At 47.0% G+C, this 17,696-nt stretch overlaps 1 protein-coding gene across 1 annotated transcript; it reads left to right on the plus strand.

Moving 5' to 3' along the window:
• Positions 1–373: 373 nt before the first annotated feature.
• LOC148505714 (CARD- and ANK-domain containing inflammasome adapter protein-like) lies at positions 374–2,900 on the plus strand. Its single transcript, XM_088447830.1, has one exon. It carries the CDS (start codon positions 374–376, stop codon positions 2,684–2,686), a length of 2,313 nt encoding a protein of 770 aa, XP_088303956.1. The 3' UTR covers positions 2,687–2,900.
• Positions 2,901–17,696: the final 14,796 nt, after the last annotated feature.

The raw sequence follows: 17,696 nt of genomic DNA on the forward strand, positions 1-17,696 counted from the left end.
CCGGTAATTTATATATATTTTTTGTTCTGATCTCAATTGCATGTGTACACACTTTACACTATAAGTGTCTGCCGTGTAGTATTTCACTTAAGTTTTGTAATCACAGCAACTGTAACTAAGCTGTTGATTTACTAATCCAGACAAACAGCATTACTTCTTCCTACCAGGCACAAACAAACAGAACTTGCCCAACCAAGTGCTCCCAGGCAGTGTGTGATATGATTGCTGAAACTCTCTCCCCATCAGTTATTTAATACAAGTAGCTGGGAGACATCATGATCCGTAACCTGGAGATCCAGATTGTACTTGGTGTGAAGTTCGTCAACGTCTAACAAAGGGGGTCTCAAGACACTTTAACTGAAACTTTAAAGCCATGATGGCAGCACCTATAGTACAGTTTCCAGCTATCTCTCCCAGCGGACTATTTACTAACCCTTATGCTGTGGACGTGCTAAGGACTAAGAAAGACGACCTCATTGAAGGAATCAAGGACCCGGACGGCCTCATCAATTGGCTGATCGACCATGGTGTTCTGTCCCAGGACAAAAAAATGGTTATGTCCTATTACCACACAAGGACGGAGAAGATTTCCAGGCTGCTGGACATCTTGGTGACTAAAGGTGAGAGGGCATGTCGACTCTTCTTCTTCCCCTGCCTTAAGGAAATCGAGCCTAGTTTATACAACACCGTCAAAAGCTATGTCAGCAACGTAAACGACACAGTTGGAGATGGGAGGAGGCAGCTGGTGGGATATCTGCTAGAGAGGGATAAAGAGGACGTCCAGATCCCTACAAAGGAACCACCGGAAAAAATTCCCCGTAAGGAGAGTCAGCCCAAGAAGGTAAAACCAAAGGTTCAGAAACCAAGGGTCCAAGTTAAAGAGGAGAGGAGACCTCAGTCGGAAACTCCCAAACAGAGGGTCCCGGCCTCAGTTGAGGTCTTCGATGCTGTTACAAAAGGGGACCTCTCCTTGTTGGAGTCATTATTGAAAAGCTCTGATGTTAATGCTGTAAACTCTTCCGGAGAGACCTTGCTGCACGTAGCAGCGTCTAATGGCCATGTACCCGTCATTGAATACTTGATCGCTAAAGGTGCCAAAATAGATGCCAAAGACAGGAAGCAGAGGACCCCACTGCACAGAGCCGCAGAGAACGGGCATACAGAAGCAGTGCGGGTCTTACTCCAAGCTGGGGCAAACATCTACTCCCTGGACAGCGACTCACTGTCGCCCCTTCACCTAGCCGCTGGCAACAATCATCAGGATATAGTGAAGCTCTTTCTTCAAGAGGAGGGGAAGCGCTACAAAAACAGGTCCAACTTTTTACACCTGGCAGCTGCTAAGGACAACAGCAAGTTGGCGCAGATGCTCCTGAGGAACGGCGCCGCGGTTGATGCCATGGATGACAAGAAGCACACTGCTTTATTCCACGCGGTCTCTGGGGGACATGAAGCAACGATGAAAGTGTTACTGGAAGCTGGCGCCACCATCGATTCCAGCATTTTTGACGCAGCTTTCGCTGCCAACAACAATTCAATATTCAGTCTGATCCTGCAATACTCCAAAGGACTGTCCCCGGACACCATGGTCTCCGCCATGTTTAAAGCCGTCAAGCTCAATCTCTATGGAATAATCAATGCTTTGGTCGACAAAGGTACAGATGTTAACGCCAAAAACGACATCGAGTATACGCCGCTGCTTCTGGCGGCGGAATTAGGCAAGTCGGAATCAGCGCTGGCGCTCATAGAGAAAGGAGCGCGCCTGGATGACAGGACGCCAAATCTGAACACAGCTTTGCATCTCGCTGTTCAAGGCGGAGACGTTTCAATCACGAAACTGTTTCTACGTAAGGGAATGAATGTTAATATAACGGGCCCCGGGGACCAATCACCACTTCACGTAGCGGTTTTGCATAACAAACCGGAGCTGAGCGACATATTAATTGAGGCCGGAGCCAAAGTGAACTCGGTCACCAAGGAACATCTTACTCCGTTGCACATTGCAAGCCAGAGGAACAACCTCGATGTCGCCCAGAGTCTTGTACAACACTCTGCCGATGTGAACGCCAAGGACAAGAACACAAGGACGGCGTTGCATATGGCGGCTGAGGCAGGCGGGAACGCTCTGGTACAGCTGCTCCTAAATAACAAAGCGAACCCCAATGTTCCCGACAGAGATAAGAAGACCCCGCTCCACATAGCCGCAGCAGCAGGGAATATCGAGACAGTGGAGGCCTTGCTAAGGAGCCAGGCTCGGTACGGTGCCAAAGACATGGACGGGTGCACGCCCATACATTATGCCGCAATCTCCGGCAGCACAGACGTCGTTAACTCTTTGCTGAGCGCCGGGAAAAATAAAAACATTGAAGATAAAAACGTCTGGAGGAAAACGCCCCTGCACCTGGCAGCTGAGTACGGGCACAGTGACCTGATCAATCTGCTTTTAACCAACGGGGCGGCCATCAGCCCACTGGATAACACCCGAGACACCCCACTTCACTGTGCCTGCAAATCCGGCCACCTGCGTGCCGTGCAGACCCTGGTCGGCTGGACACTGGGGAAGAAGGTCAATTTACAGGAGACCAACAGCCTAAAGAAAACACCTCTTCAGGTTGCGGAGGCCGAAACCACTGACAGTCACCAGCAGATCGTGACATTGCTGAAAAAGAAAATGCTGATCATTAAATAGAAATGGACGTAAGATAGCTGTTAAAGTAGAGCAAGATAAATAAGAGTTGCTGGCAGCTTTCATCAGAGAGTATCTGAGTATAGGACATGTCAGAGAGAGGATTACATTGCAACGTGTAGGGTTTTCAGTACCAGCCCGCATACACTCCGAAAGCACTGACTACCCCCTTTTGCAGAGTATATCTGTGCTCCTGTTCTATGATCTACTTGTTGATAATGGGTATGATTCAGAGATATATACGCTAACCCGATGGTTAGCGCACATCTCCGATTGTAGCCGCTCTGCGCCGGCGCACGACCCGTACCGCGCATGTGCAGTACAGGTCTGCTGTCCCACAGGCAGAGCAGCAGCAGACTGTCAATGATTGACAGTCTGCTGCCGTTTCTGGGTGTGGAGGGGGCAGCGATGGCCTCCGTTTCCCAAAACAGAGAAGTGTCGCCGCCGTTGGGGTGAAAGAGGGAAGAGGCCAGGATCTCCGTCGGCTGACGGACATTTCCTGGTTTCTTTTGTGTATCTGCGGCGGTAGGCTAGAGTGACACCATGGTCACTCAGGATCATGCAGATGATCCGATGATGCGTCCACGGACGCGGCTCGGATCGGTAATGCATGCAGGAGGCAGGACGTTTCCTGCTGCGCTACCATATTACAGCCATTGCAGCTGCTACCATGTTAGCAGCTGCGACAGCAACTCCGTCCGAGCCTGAACCACCCCCAAGATTTCATTTTTAAGTACAATAGTCTCATTTGTGGGGACGGGAATCCTGGTCTGACAGGTCCCTTTAGGGATGAACAAAACCCTTCAGTAAATAATCAAATGTTATATAAAGGGCTGATAATCTTTAAATCCATAATATAAACTTATCATTCAGCATTGAAAAGTTCATTGTTGTTGTAGAAATAACAGAATAAATGTAATTTTTATAGCATTTATGGTAAGTTTTACAAATGCAAAAGTTTGAAACATTTTACAGAAATGAGGACAGTGGGAATAATGCTGTGTTTTATCTGTGTGCACCAGACTCCACGTGCTGCAAAACAAAGGGGATTACTGTAATGGAAGACTAATTGAACTTTTAAAGTGGACCCATTACCTACACACAGTGGGGCCATACATTTTATGTACCAATATTCAGCTCATTCATTTACTAGGAGCTAGTGACATCACTGAGCCTCCGGGTATCTCGTATCTCTTGTGATGTCACTGGGCATCTACTGAATTCATAGGCTGCTCTGTCACAGAATATTGGCTCAGCACACAACACGGCAGCCTAGTGTATGCAATTAGCAGAGTGTTTGGGGTAAATTTACTAAGATGGGAGTTCTATTTAAGAAGTGATGCTGCCCATAGCAACCAATCAGATTCCAGGTATTATCTTCTAGAAGGTGCTAGATAAATGAGAAGTAGAATCTGATTGGTTGCTATAGGCAACATCACTTCTTAAATAGAACTCCCATCTTAGTAAATTTACCCCTTTGTGTGTAGAAAGTGTTCCTATTTTTACGGAAAGGGAAATGAGAATATGTTGGTTATCAGTAGATAATTGATTGTTAAAGCAAAAAAGTATTACCAGAGTGTAACTGTCGCCACAACGTGAAGGAGAGCGGCCATTTTGTGGGCGAAACAAACATTTCTGAGAATGCAGCCTATCAATTCCTTTCAGACCATCCCTGAGGAAACAAATCGCTTTATATTAATGACCTTGTGCCTTAGTGAGACCACAAAATGGCAGCAGCTGCTGTATCTTGCTAACAGTTAACAGGAAAGTAAGCAAATAAATTCCAAAAATGTTTAACTACTGCATTACCTCTTTGTTTTCTAGAATCTACTTTTAGCCAGCAGGTGTCACTGTTACTATTGCTTTAGTGTGTTTCAATTTTTAAAGAGACCACTTTAAATTATTTATTTTATTTATTACCAGTTATTTATATAGCGCACACATATTCCGCAGCACTTTACAGAGAATATTTGTCCATTCACACCAGTCGCTGTCCCAGTGGAGCTTACATTCTATATTCCCTACCACATATACACGCACACACATACACACTAGGGTTATATTTTTTGTTGGTAGCCAATTAACCTACCGGTATATTTTTGGATACTTGTGGGAGGAAAACCACACAAGCACAGGGAGAACATACGAACTCCACACAGTTAGGGCCGTAGTGGGAATCGAACCCACAACCACAGCAGCGCTGTGAGGCAGTAATGCTAACCATTTTAATGAACTCTACCCAAAGATTAGGCACTACACCGGGCAGCGCTTGGGTATCTCCAGGGAGTGACTGTTGTGTATGTCATTCAGCAGCGTTACACTGGGAGATCTGTGGACCCCACCTTGGTGCTCCCTGGAGGAAGCCTAAATTTGGGGTAAAGTTTTAATAACGTTGCCGTGACAATGTTCATTATACTGTTTTATTGTTGGAATAAGATCTTTGAGGTAGATTTACAATTATTAACAATTATTATTCATGTAGTTTTCTCCCTATGGATAACAGACATGCTAAGTAACACGCAGCCTGATTTAGAGACGTGCACGATCTGGAATGGGTTCGATTCCCGTCAGCGGCAGCCCGACAGGAGCAGAGTGCGACGCAGCGGAAGCCCGACAGTGCTGGAAATCCCGATCGTGGATAGGTAAGTATCCACTAACCTAACCTAACCCCCCTAACCCTAACCCTCCTTAGGGGTGCCTAACCCCCCCAAGTGCCTAACCCTAATCCCCCCTCTAAGTGCCTAACCACCCACTTCCCCGCTACCTAAACCTAAGTCCCCCGGGGGGGTGCCTAACCCTAAGTCCCCCCCAGGGGTGCCTAACCCTAACCCTCCATCCCCCTAGCCTAACCCTAACCCTCCCTCCCCCTAGCCTAACCCTCCCGGGGGGGTGCCTAACCCTAAGTCCCCCCTGGGAGCCCTAAACCTAACACTCCCCCCCGCGGCTGTCTGCTCGCAGCGCCCGGCGTCACTGCGATCGTGATGCGGCGCCCGGCGTCGGGGAAATGCGGGCGTCTACATCTAGACGCCCGGCATTTCACCCTTGCCGGGATAAGACAGTCGGGAAGCCGGCTGCCGGTATATAGGCAGCCGGCTTCCCGATTGCTTCCCTTATCCGGTATCTCGGGAACCAGGCCTATGGTTTACTTGTCCAATACAATAGTTGTGCCAAGGGCTGTTGCTCTTGCTGCAACTGTTCCAAAGTGAGTCATATCCAGTTCAAAGCATTAATCAGTAAATATAATTATTTTAATACATCAGACCAGAGAACGTGTGTGTGTTTGCATTATTGTGTAGTTCTGTACAAACAAGCAACAATTTAGTACGTTTTTTTTTTTTTTAGTTAAAAAAGATTTGGTGGCCAAATCTGTGGTCTCAGTAGAGCCCGGCACTCGTTTTGCAGTGTTGGCTAGCAATGGCTGACACATTTTTCACCTAACTGCAAAACAATGCTTTGTGTGAATAGAGTGACCCATGGATATCCCCAGCTGAGACTGAGGACCTCATTCAGAGTCGGTCGTTGCGGCCGCACGGTCGTAAGGTAAAAGGGGCCAGATATGCAAATGAAGCGCTCGCAAGTTGCGTTGTTAAGATGGGTCCGTTAGCTGGACGAGCGAGGGGAGGATGCAGCCGTAAGACTAAAAATACGCCCCCTTCTCGTTCGCATTACACGTCATCTCCGGGCATATAAGGATTAATTCGAGACCATCGGGAACCATCGGAGCTGGTCGTAGAGCTTAAGGTTGACCATACCCTCTCTTAAGCACTACGATCTAGTAAGTGTAAAAACCTCCCATGTCACATGTGCTATGACACTACTTAGTTAATTATGCACTCCCATAAAATGCCGTTTACATAGTCAGGTACGCCTGCGTTCGGACCTCCACGCCCCCGTTCACAAGCACCTTCCCCTGTTACCACCCACAAACGCCTCATCCTGTCACTCAAACTAAAACTAACGACCTGGCTGTCTTCAAGGAGAGAGCAATTTCTGATCATAATAGCTAGTTTGCGCACGCGCATTGCGAATTTTATGCATGCGCAGTTTAGCGAACATCGGTGTCGTACGACCGAGCGGCCGCCACGACCGACTCTGAATGAGGTCCTGACTGCTGTGCAAGGCTCTAGTAGAGTCACAATGAACCTGGACACCACGCAGTGATTCTAAATGCATAGAACAGAGGGAGGAACATTAATTCATCTTAAAATTAAGTATTGTGTGGAATATCAATATATGATTAACGCTGGGAGCCGCAGAACGAATTTGGACGGGTAGAGAAGCAAATTTTGGTGGGCGTTTCTGGGTGGTAACAGGGGAGTGGCTAGTCAGACACGGGCATGTCGTGGACATGGCGTCTTGAGTCGCACTGACACAAGCGGCCATGTTCAGATGGATAATCTGCGCCTACGCAGGGTTGGTGCAGTGTTCGATAGTGCAACCGATGGTTCTGATGGCCGCGTCTTAATACGCACAGCAGCAGAGTAGCTCAGCAGACAGTGGGCATCTCGGTACTAACACCATCAGCTGCAGTATTAGCATAACAATGCAGACTTGTAATAATGACAATCCAGGTCTCTCCCAGCGCTCATACCAGCCACTGTAAGACATACTTGCATACTTTTGCTTTGGATTTCAACCTCAGTAGGTTAGGGACCTACCCTCAGAGGTTACCTGGGCGTGGTGGGTAGGCCCATAACCATGGCCATGATTATGCTAAAACCTCTATGTATTGCAAAATTCTATTGCATAATTTATTATATATAATTAGTAATGTTGGAGTTGTGCACTTGTACTTCCTTTTCTTGTGTTTGCAACAACAGTCTCCACAGGTAACACCTCCCATTATATATATATTCAGGGTGTGCAGTCTAGGGCCCCCCTTTCTATATACTTTTGATAAAAGCATTTCAGGGAGATTGTGAAAGCAGCACCTATGAGCGTGGCGGTAAAGTGGGCGTGTCCTGCTACATCTGGGGGGCGTGTCATAAAATTGACTTACATCCACATGTAAACGAGCCCAAAAGCAATTAGTAAGATCTATGCATGTAGCCATAGGGATCATTGTGCCTTATAACCAATGCAGGGAAATTATACTAGTGATCCCATTCAAATGTATATAGCTCTACTTTGTTTAATATAACACCTTCACAATGAGGGTAAGGTACCATCAGGGAGATTGCTGGACTCTTCAGGGAGTCAGGGAGCTTGCTACTATTTCACGGAGAGTTGGCAAGTCTGCTATACGGCTAAACTGATCAATATATTAGGAGACAAAATAAGGCCATTCACATAGAAGAATTATATTTATAAGGCCACTTTACATGCAATTTACTTTTCACCCATTTGTCATGCTAGTGTATACAGTCCTGATGCCAGGGCGCTGTCCTGCCATCACGACTGGGGCTGCATTGTTCCGACTGGCCAGGCACTTGGTGCACACAGCTGTCACTGGTGCGCGGCGGGTGATTGGAGAGGACCGGCGTGGGATAAGCCCAGCGTATTTGTATGATAGGTCAAATTCTGGCCACACCCCCTCCATGATGCAGACAGGCACCCTCCGTATAATGGGCACTTCCCCTGTCCCACTGCTCTAACAGATGTATCAACACTTCTATAGAGAACTGGAGAAGTTGCCCATAGCAAAGCAACCAATCAGCTTCTGTCATTTCATAGACTATACCATACTTGCCTAACCTCCCGAAAATCGGATGCCACTCCCAGCCCCCCGGAAAGGCAGGCAGGCCGAACCCTACGTTCCCCCCCCCCTCCCCGCGATTACAAGAGATTCCCCCACAGCTGGGGGGGCGGGTCCGTGAATCACAGTGAATCACATCATTTTGGCCCCGCCCCCTGCTTCACAATGCCTCGGCGTTGTGTAGGGGGGCAGGGCCAAAATGACACGATTGTGTGGCCACCTCATGCTCTGCCCCTCCATGCAGGCCATGCCCACCTGCAATGCCGATCTGGCTGCTCCCCACCCCCCGGAAGGGGGCGGCCAAAATGTCGGCAACCCTGCTATGTACTAGATAAATGACAGTTAGAAGCTGATTGGATGCTTAGGGCTAGAATAAATTTGCATTTACAATTAAGCTCTTGTCAGCAGACAGGCTCGGATTAGAGTCCATCCCGGCGAAGAGCTGGAAGCAGAGTGATAGCGCTTCCTGGTTCGGATCACTGGCGCACACTGCGCATCTTGGTACAGTAGGCCATAGGCTAACGCCATTTCCAGATTGCCATTAGCTACCAGGTCCAAGCTTGATAAATCTGACATAAAATGCATCCTCCATAAAAGCCTATGCGGGCTGCGTCTGCGGTCGGAAATACAGGGACATATATTGGAGATATCTGCTGCGATCCCTCCATGATGCTACATCCGGGGGATAATTAATATTTGCAGCGCTCCCCAAAAACGTGTGTTTTCAGGGGATATTCCGCAAATATTAATTGATAAATAGGCTCCAAAGGCTTGATACATCTTCCCCTTTGTGTGGTTAAAACTTCCTTTTATATTGATCAGACTGCTCCTAGCAATACTCACTACTCAGTGTAAAATGAGGCCCATTAAAAGTGTAAGAAGGGATGTGATCCCTGCACCCTTGCAAACCAGGGAGTGCCCCTACTTATACCCCCCATCCACCCCTTCAACTAAACCGAAAATTCTGTTCTGCAAAATTAAATCACATCATCACCAGATTGTTTGCACTTTAATACATGGTCTATACCACAGGACCTGAGCCATTTGTCACTTGTGCACTGGGGATGGGGTCACAGAAGTATATTGCACTTTAATACATGGTCTATACCACAGGACCTGAGCCATTTGTCACTTGTGCACTGGGGATGGGGTCACAGAAGTATATTGCACTTTAATACATGGTCTATACCACAGGACCTGAGCCATTTGTCACTTGTGCACTGGGGATTGGGTCACAGAAGTATATTGCACTTTAATACATGGTCTATACCACAGGACCTGAGCCATTTGTCACTTGTGCACTGGGGATGGGGTCACAGAAGTATATTGCACTTTAATACATGGTCTATACCACAGGACCTGAGCCATTCGTCACTTGTGCCATGCGGATGATGTCACAGAAGTATATTGCACTTTAATACATGGTCTATACCACAGGACCTGGGCCATTTGTCACTGCCTCGGGAATGGGGTCACAGAACTATATTGCACTTTAATTCATGGTCTATACCACAGGACATGATCCATTCGTCACTGCCTCGGGAATGGGGTCACAGAACTATATTGCACTTTTAGTGTAAATTTACAGTAAAATAAACAGCTACGGCCCTATGAACAAACCAATAGCCCTGTGGGCTCTGACCCAGACCACCTCCTCCTCCTCATAGTGTCCGTGGACAAAGATTCTGTGTTTTTATGTGAAAACAATTCCAGAATATCATTTTCTGGTGATCTCACTTCTTCTTTTCTTAGCTACATTTTTCCAGTAGGAAAAACACAAAGAAATGTATAGATTCCAGCAGAGAACAGACACGGCCAGATGTGGGAGCCGCCAAATACGCGGCTTGGCTCATATTCATAGCGGACTAAGGACTACGTCTCTGGTGAGGGAAACTCTGTCAGCCAGGAAATACCTACTTGAGCACAGGTGTAAGAACCATCATGGTCAAATAGCAAAACTATGGCATGGCATGCTGGGATGTGTAGTTCTACAACAGCTGGGGGCTGCTTATTGCCGACCCTTAATCTACACACTGACTTACACTTCCCAGATCCAACCTAACAGCCATCCCAACATGTCTTGTGCTGACAATATAATAATCAATCTATAGCCCATATATATATATTGTGATAGGAACACTGGTAAAGTGGTCAGTGGTAGATACATTTGTCCTAGGTTTTTGACCTATGTGTTCTAAAAAACCCCAAGAGAAAAGTCTGCAGTGAAGCAGATTTGAATGTCGGCTTTTTAAAAAGCCGTTTTGGGTCTTGGGGGTGTGGATGTGAGGAGAGGGAGGGCTCCATCCACAGGCTACTCCAGGTTTTGGCCTTTTTGGCCTGTTAGCAGGCTCATTAGGGTCTGCACCTGGAACTGGCTGATATAGGCTGTGTGTGATTGTAAGCTAGTGTCTCATACCTGGGAGAGCAAGCAGACTGGCTGGCTCAGAGACACTTGTACTGTAGGGATGGTTGGGAGACCTGCGCTACGCTACTGTTGGTGCCTATATGTGATACGGTGCTTGCAGCTGATCTCAATTGGGGCACCTACCCAAAGTTCAACAGTATTTAATGAAAGGCATGCATCCCAACAGATCCCTATTACTTAGGACTAATACTCCAGAACTATCTGCACAAGAGGTAGCGGGACGCCGCACATTACCTCACAGTTTTTTAATAAGGACATATTATAACAGAGTCTATTAAGTCTCGGTGCAGTGCACACAAGTGTGGTTAATTTACAAAAAGACCATTCCCCCTACATTTTTTCCCCCCTCCCCCACCTTTCTGACATCCCCTCATCACAACAGTGAGCAGTGGCACGACAATATTATAGATACGCTGCTCCTATATATATTTTTTACGACAGCCCAACAGATTGTTGACTGTTTTTATGTTTCTTTCTCTATGATACACAAATTTGAAATATATTTTGGCTTCAAATAACATCTTGTCTTGTCCTGTAATTGGTGGGCGGGACCAATAACCATCACATGGTTTGTGGGTCATTATCAGACTAGGACAACAGCGGAGTGCACCCCATCAGACATTAACCCATATTTACTTTTGCTTATATCAGCGAGTTAAAATAAGCATATCGCACTCAAAAATAGGTGTAGCGCGGATCTCCACTTTCATTAAATACTTGGTGAAAACTACCTGTAAGTCTTGTGCATACGCTTGTGTTGATGGTGGAGGCAGTAGGCCCCACTACTTCTTTAGAGAGGGAACCTCTTGTCTAGTTAGTGCCCAGACGGGCTAGCGTTTACTTTTATGATTTGTTTTTCTTTTATGTTGCACAATAAAGACTGGTACTGACCAGCTAGTACGAGACCCCAGACTGGTGTACTATTTTTCCGGCTGCTGTGTGTGTGAAGAGGGAGACCATCTACCCCAGGAGAGGAACCCCTAATCGTGTTAACACACACACACACCCACACCCCCACACACCCCCCCCAGCAGGTCGATGTGCTGGAGTGACCGGGGGAACCTGTGCATGCGCGGTATATAGGGTTATGTATAGATACAGCGGAGGTGCTTAGCATTCCGGAACTTGGTAAATCTGACAGCATCGCAACCCCCATAGAAACTTATGGGGGTTGCGGCAACAGGCGGAAATGGAGGGACAGCAGCAGATATCTGAGATATAGATATATAATCATAAAAATCTGCAGAACATATACGGACCTGAATCACACAGATGTGCCCTCATACACCTATCCTTTTTGCACATTGGTCAGACTTGCCTACTTTTGAAAAAGCATTTCAGGGAGATTGTGAAAGCAGCACCTATGAGCGTGGCGGTAAAGTGGGCGTGTCCTGCTACATCTGAGGGGCGTGCCATACATGTGATGGGCGTGTCCTGCTAAATGTCATGAAATTGATTTACATCTAAATGTAAATGAGCCCCAAAGCAGTTAGTAATATTTATGTGTTGGTGAAAACACACTGATACATTTCAGAAAATACATGTAGCCATAGGGATCATTGTGCCTTATACCCAATGCAGGGAAATTATACTAATGGGATACGTTTGGGAAGCCGGTGGCTGCAATCCCGACCGCCAGCTTCCCGAATCCTCTATCCCGCCTAGGGTTAAATGACAGGCGTCTAAAATGTAGACGCCTGTCATTTTCCCGATGCTGGGATGCCGGGCGCCGCAAGGGGGAGGGTTAGGTTTAGGGCACCCAGGGGGAATTAGGGTTAGCCCCCCCGGGAGGGTTAGGCTAGGGGGAGGGAGGGTTAGGCACCCCCGGGAGACTTAGCTTTAGGCAGCGGGGAAGAGGGGGTTAGGGTTAGGCACTTGGGGGGGGGAGGTTAGGGTTAGGCACCCCTAAGGAGGGTTAGGGGGGTTGGTTAGGTTAGTAAGTACTTACCTTAGGGACGATCGGGATTTCCAGCGCTGTCCAGCTTCCGCTGCCGGGCTCTGCTCTTTTGTCGGGCTGCCGCAACCGGGAATGGAACTGCCGGTCATGCGGCAGCCGGTTATTCATACCGAAGGCAATACTAATGATCCCATTTGAATGTATATATTTCTGTACTTTTTTACATATAACATCTTCATAACTGGGGTAAGGTGGAATCAGGGAGATTGCTGGACTCTTCAGGGAGTCAGGGAGATTGCTACTATTTCAGGCATAGTATGACTGAGATGCCTCGCCATGGGTGGAGATTCTCAAACATTCATACGCTTTAATAAATTATTTCATTTTGCATCTTATTCGCATCGTAGCTGCAATAAAAGTCACTTACAGAGTTGTACACTGTCATACAGTTGTACACAGCGGCTGTGGGATAATATGCCGGTTGTCGGCTTCTGTGATTTGCTGCTGCATCCGAGGACGCAGCCATCAGATCACTTGTGCGAACATCATCCATCTGAGTAATGCTGCTCATACACCTACCCGACCAGCATAAGATCCGATTCATATACGATTTTCCTACGATTCCCCGGAGCTCCCTGGCAGCAGGGCCGGATTAACAATGGGGCGGGTGGAGCTACAGCTCCAGGCCTCCCATTGAAAATAGGCCCACACTGACTGCAGTTGTTTTTTTTTCCTGTCAACACCAAGGAACAGCTCAGTCAGCTCTCTCACCTAATGGCTACCAAAAACAACTTAGTCCATTGTGACCTCCCCCCCTGAACCGTCCTACTACAAAGCAGTGTCAAGCGCCTAAGTTGAGGAGATAAGGCAGCTCGGCCCAGTATGTCAGGATTAACTTCATTCAGGTCAGTGTAATGTCTGGCCAGGCTCTGTCTGTCTGTCTCATATCTGTCTGTCTATCTATCTATCTATCTATCTATCTATCTATCTATCTATCTATCTATCTATCTATCTATCTCATATCTATCTATCTATCTCATATCTATCTATCTATCTATCTATCTATCTATCTATCTATCTATCTATCTCATGTCTGTCTATCTATCTCATATCTATCTATCTATCTATCTCATGTCTGTTTATCTCATGTCTGTCTGTCTATCTCATGTCTGTCTGTCTATCTCATGTCTGTCTATCTATCCATCTCATGTCTGCCTGTCTGTCTGTCTATCATGTCTGTCTGTCTATCTATCATTCAAACTAGGTGGGTATAAGAGTATATATATATATATATACATACATAAACACACAAGTACGTGCATATATATACATGTGTGTGTGTATACATACAGTACATATACACACACGTACTGTGTATGTATATATATATTTATTTGTGTACAAATGTACGTGTGTGTGTGTATATATACATATATATATATGTACGTGTATGTTTGTATGTATACACACACACATATATATACAGTATATATATATGCAAGTACTTGTGTGTGTGTGTATGTATGCATATACTGTATATATGTGTACTATGTATGTATATTAGGGGTGAGCGGGTTCAGATTTCTGAAATCCGAACCCCCCCGAGCCCCCCCCGATCCGAGGCCGATCCGAGTCAGGCTCGACTTTTCCCGCCTGACTGGGATCTGAAATCAAGGCAAAACGTCATCATCCCGCCTTCCGGGTCTCGCGGGTTTTGGACTCTATATAAGGTACCCGCGTCGTCGCCATTTTCTCACTCGGCTGTGGACAGTGAAGAGGGAGGGTGGGAGTTAGGGCTGGCTGGGCTGTATAGTGTAGTGTAGTGTTTTGCTGTGCTGCTGTTGTCCATAGGGGCTGTGTCCACTCCTCCAAAGTCCATAGGGGCTGGCTGTGTTGTGCTGTGCTGCTGTTGTCCATAGGGGCTGTGTCCACTCCTCCAAAGTCCATAGGGGCTGGCTGTGTTGTGCTGTGCAGCTGTTGTCCATAGGGGCTGTGTCCACTCCTCCAAAGTCCATAGGGGCTGGCTGTGTTGTGCTGTGCTGCTGTTGTCCATAGGGGCTGTGTCCACTCCTCCAAAGTCCATAGGGGCTGGCTGTGTTGTGCTGTGCTGCTGTTGTCCATAGGGGCTGTGTCCACTCCTCCAAAGTCCATAGGGGCTGGCTGGACTGTGTTGTGCAGTCAGTTGTCCATAGGGGCTGTGTCCACTCCAAAGTCCTGTGCAGTGTTCCAGTCCTAAAGGGGTGCTGTAGTGTTGTCCAGGGGGTGCTCTGTCCATCAGGGGTGCTCCCCCCAAGTGCAAAAAAAAAATATATTTTCTGTGTTTGTGAATTGTGTGCGCAGTAGCCGCACGTGCATCAACAAAGTAGTGCCAAGCGTGCGCCTGTGTCCCATAAGTAAAGGGCCGGCTGGCTTGTCTCTTAAAGGGTGCTGTAACCCCAAAGGGCACTCCAAACAAAATAAAAAAATATTTTCTGTGTTTGTGAATTGCATGCACTGTGGCTGCACGTGCATCAACAAAGGAGCAGTGCCAAGCGTGCGCCTGTGTCCCATAAGTAAAGTGCTGGCTGGCTTGTCCATTAAAGGGTGCTGTAACCCCCAAAGGGCACTCCAAACAAAATAAAAAAATATATTTTTTTGTGTTTGTGAATTGTGTGCGCAGTAGCCGCACGTGCATCACCAAAGTAGCGCCAAACGTGCGTCTGTGTCATAGGTAAAGGGCCGGCTGGCTTGACCGTTAAAGGGTGCTGTAACCCCCAAAGTGCACTCAAAAAAAATATATATATTTTTTTGTGTTTGTGAATTGTGCGCGCAGTAGCCGCACGTGCATCAACAAAGTAGCGCCAGGCGTGCGCCTGTGTCATAGGTAAAGGGCCGGCTGGCTTGACCGTTAAAGGGTGCTGTAACCCCCAAAGTGCACTCCAAACAAAATAAAAAAATATTTTCTGTGTTTGTGAATTGTGTGCACTGTGGCTGCACGTGCATCAACAAAGGAGCAGTGCCAAGCGTGCGTCTGTCTGTTAAAGGGTGGTGTAACCCCCAAAGTGCACTTCAACAAAAATAAAACATTTTCTTCTGTGTTTGTGAATTGTCTGCACTGTACGTGCATCCTCAAAGCAACAGCGCCAAGCGTGCGTCTGTCTGTTAAAGGGTGGTGTAACCCCCAAAATGCTCTCCACAAAGAATAAAAAATTCTTTTTTTTTCTGTCTTTGTGAATTGTGTGGGCTGTAGCTGCACGTGCATCAACAAAGGAGCAGCGCCAAGCGTGCGCCTGTGTCCCATAAGTAAAGAGCCGGCTGGCTCATTTCTTAAAGGGTGGTGTAACCCACAAAGTGCACTAGTCTCCAACAAAAATAAAAAATTATTTTCTGTGTTTGTGTGCGCCTTAGCCGCACGTATATATCAAATCAATATAACATAAATGGAGGACCAAACTTTCTCCGATAAAAATAAAATAGGGAAAGATCAAGAACCACTTCCTCCTAGTGCTGAAGCTGCTGCCACTAGTCATGACATAGACGATAACATGCCATCAACATCGTCTGCCAAGGCCGATGCCCAATGTCATAGTAGAGGGCACATACAATCCCAAATGACAAAGTTCAGGAAAATGACCTTGAAAAAAACATAGAAACGTAAACTTGCCAATATGCCATTTACGACACGGAGTGGCAAGGAACGGCTAAGGTCTTTCCCTATGTTCATGACTAGTGGTTCAGCTTCACATGACGATGGAAGCCCTCCTCCCGCTAAAAAAATCAAACGAGTTAAGCTGGCAAAAGCACAGCGAAGAACTGTGCATTCTAAGAAGATATCACAAATCCCCAAGGAGAGTCCAAGGGCTCTATTTACTACAATCCGCATATTGAATGCGGACTGTAGTGTGATATTACCGAGTGAATTTGCATTGCGAATTCAGGCAATATCACAGGGATTTACTATAAATCCCTTGCAGGGACAGAGCTTGCGATAAAGCTCTGTCCCTGCGGATCCCATCCGCACTCTATTCGCAGTATTTTCTGAAAAAATACCGCGACTAAGAGCCCGCGCATGAGCCGACCCAACGTCGCTGCTACCACCCACCGACGCTAAGCCCCGCCCCCAGTGCTAAGCCCCACCCCTGCGATCACGGCCCCTCCCTTCATTACACTTACCTGCATTCTCCTGGCCTCCGGTGATCTTCTCCGGGCTTCCCGATTAGGTGATCTCCCATACTGCACTGGGAACCGATCACCTGATGACCAGGCAGCAGTGCACTGTGGGAGACTAGCTGACAGGAGAGGAGCCATCACCGGAGGCCCGATCACCGGTCCCTGGATTCAGGTAAGTAAAAAAAAAATGTTTCATTTTTTTTTTTTTTTTTTTACAGCAATCAGCTTGCGGTCTATTTAGACCACACAGCTGATTACTGGTACCAGCTCCCGCCTCTGCTCTCCCCGTTAGAGCAGAGTGGGAGCCCGGTAACCGGGGGACCCTGGATAACGCCACCTCCAGGTGGCGTTATTATCACAGGGCTTTCCCCGGTATTTTTTTACAATTTATTTTTAGTAACTATGGTCGGATCACATTTCCCATTACAATTATGGGAAATGCGATCTGCTTTACTAAAAATAAGTGATACCTAGGGGTTGGAGTAGAATTTTACTAATTCTACTCCAATTGCCCTGTAATAACTACAGGTGATACTAAAATAATGTGAAAAGGGTGTGAAAAACCCTTTTTCACTTTATTTTAGTAAAAATAATGTTAATAAATAGAGCCCCAAGTGTGGTGGCGGTTGCGATGTCTGACCTTCCTAGCACTGGACGGGAAGAGGTGGCTCTTTCCACCATTTGCACGCCCCCTGCAAGTGCTGAAAGGAGCACCCACAGTTCACTTGCTGATATGCAAATTGAAGATGTCACTGTTGAAGTACAACAGGATGAGGATACTGGTGTAGCTGGCGCTGAGGAGGAAGTTGGCGAGGAGGATTCTGATGGTGATGTGGTTCGTTTAAAT

The sequence above is a fragment of the Taudactylus pleione genome, unplaced genomic scaffold (assembly GCF_031769625.1).
Source record: "Taudactylus pleione unplaced genomic scaffold, aTauple2 ptg000442l, whole genome shotgun sequence".
Lineage (NCBI taxonomy): Eukaryota > Metazoa > Chordata > Amphibia > Anura > Myobatrachidae > Taudactylus > Taudactylus pleione.

Coding starts and splice junctions, on each gene's coding strand:
- LOC148505714 (XM_088447830.1), top strand. CDS start 374: ATGATGGCAGCACCTATAGTACAGTTTCCAGCTATCTCTCCCAGCGGA.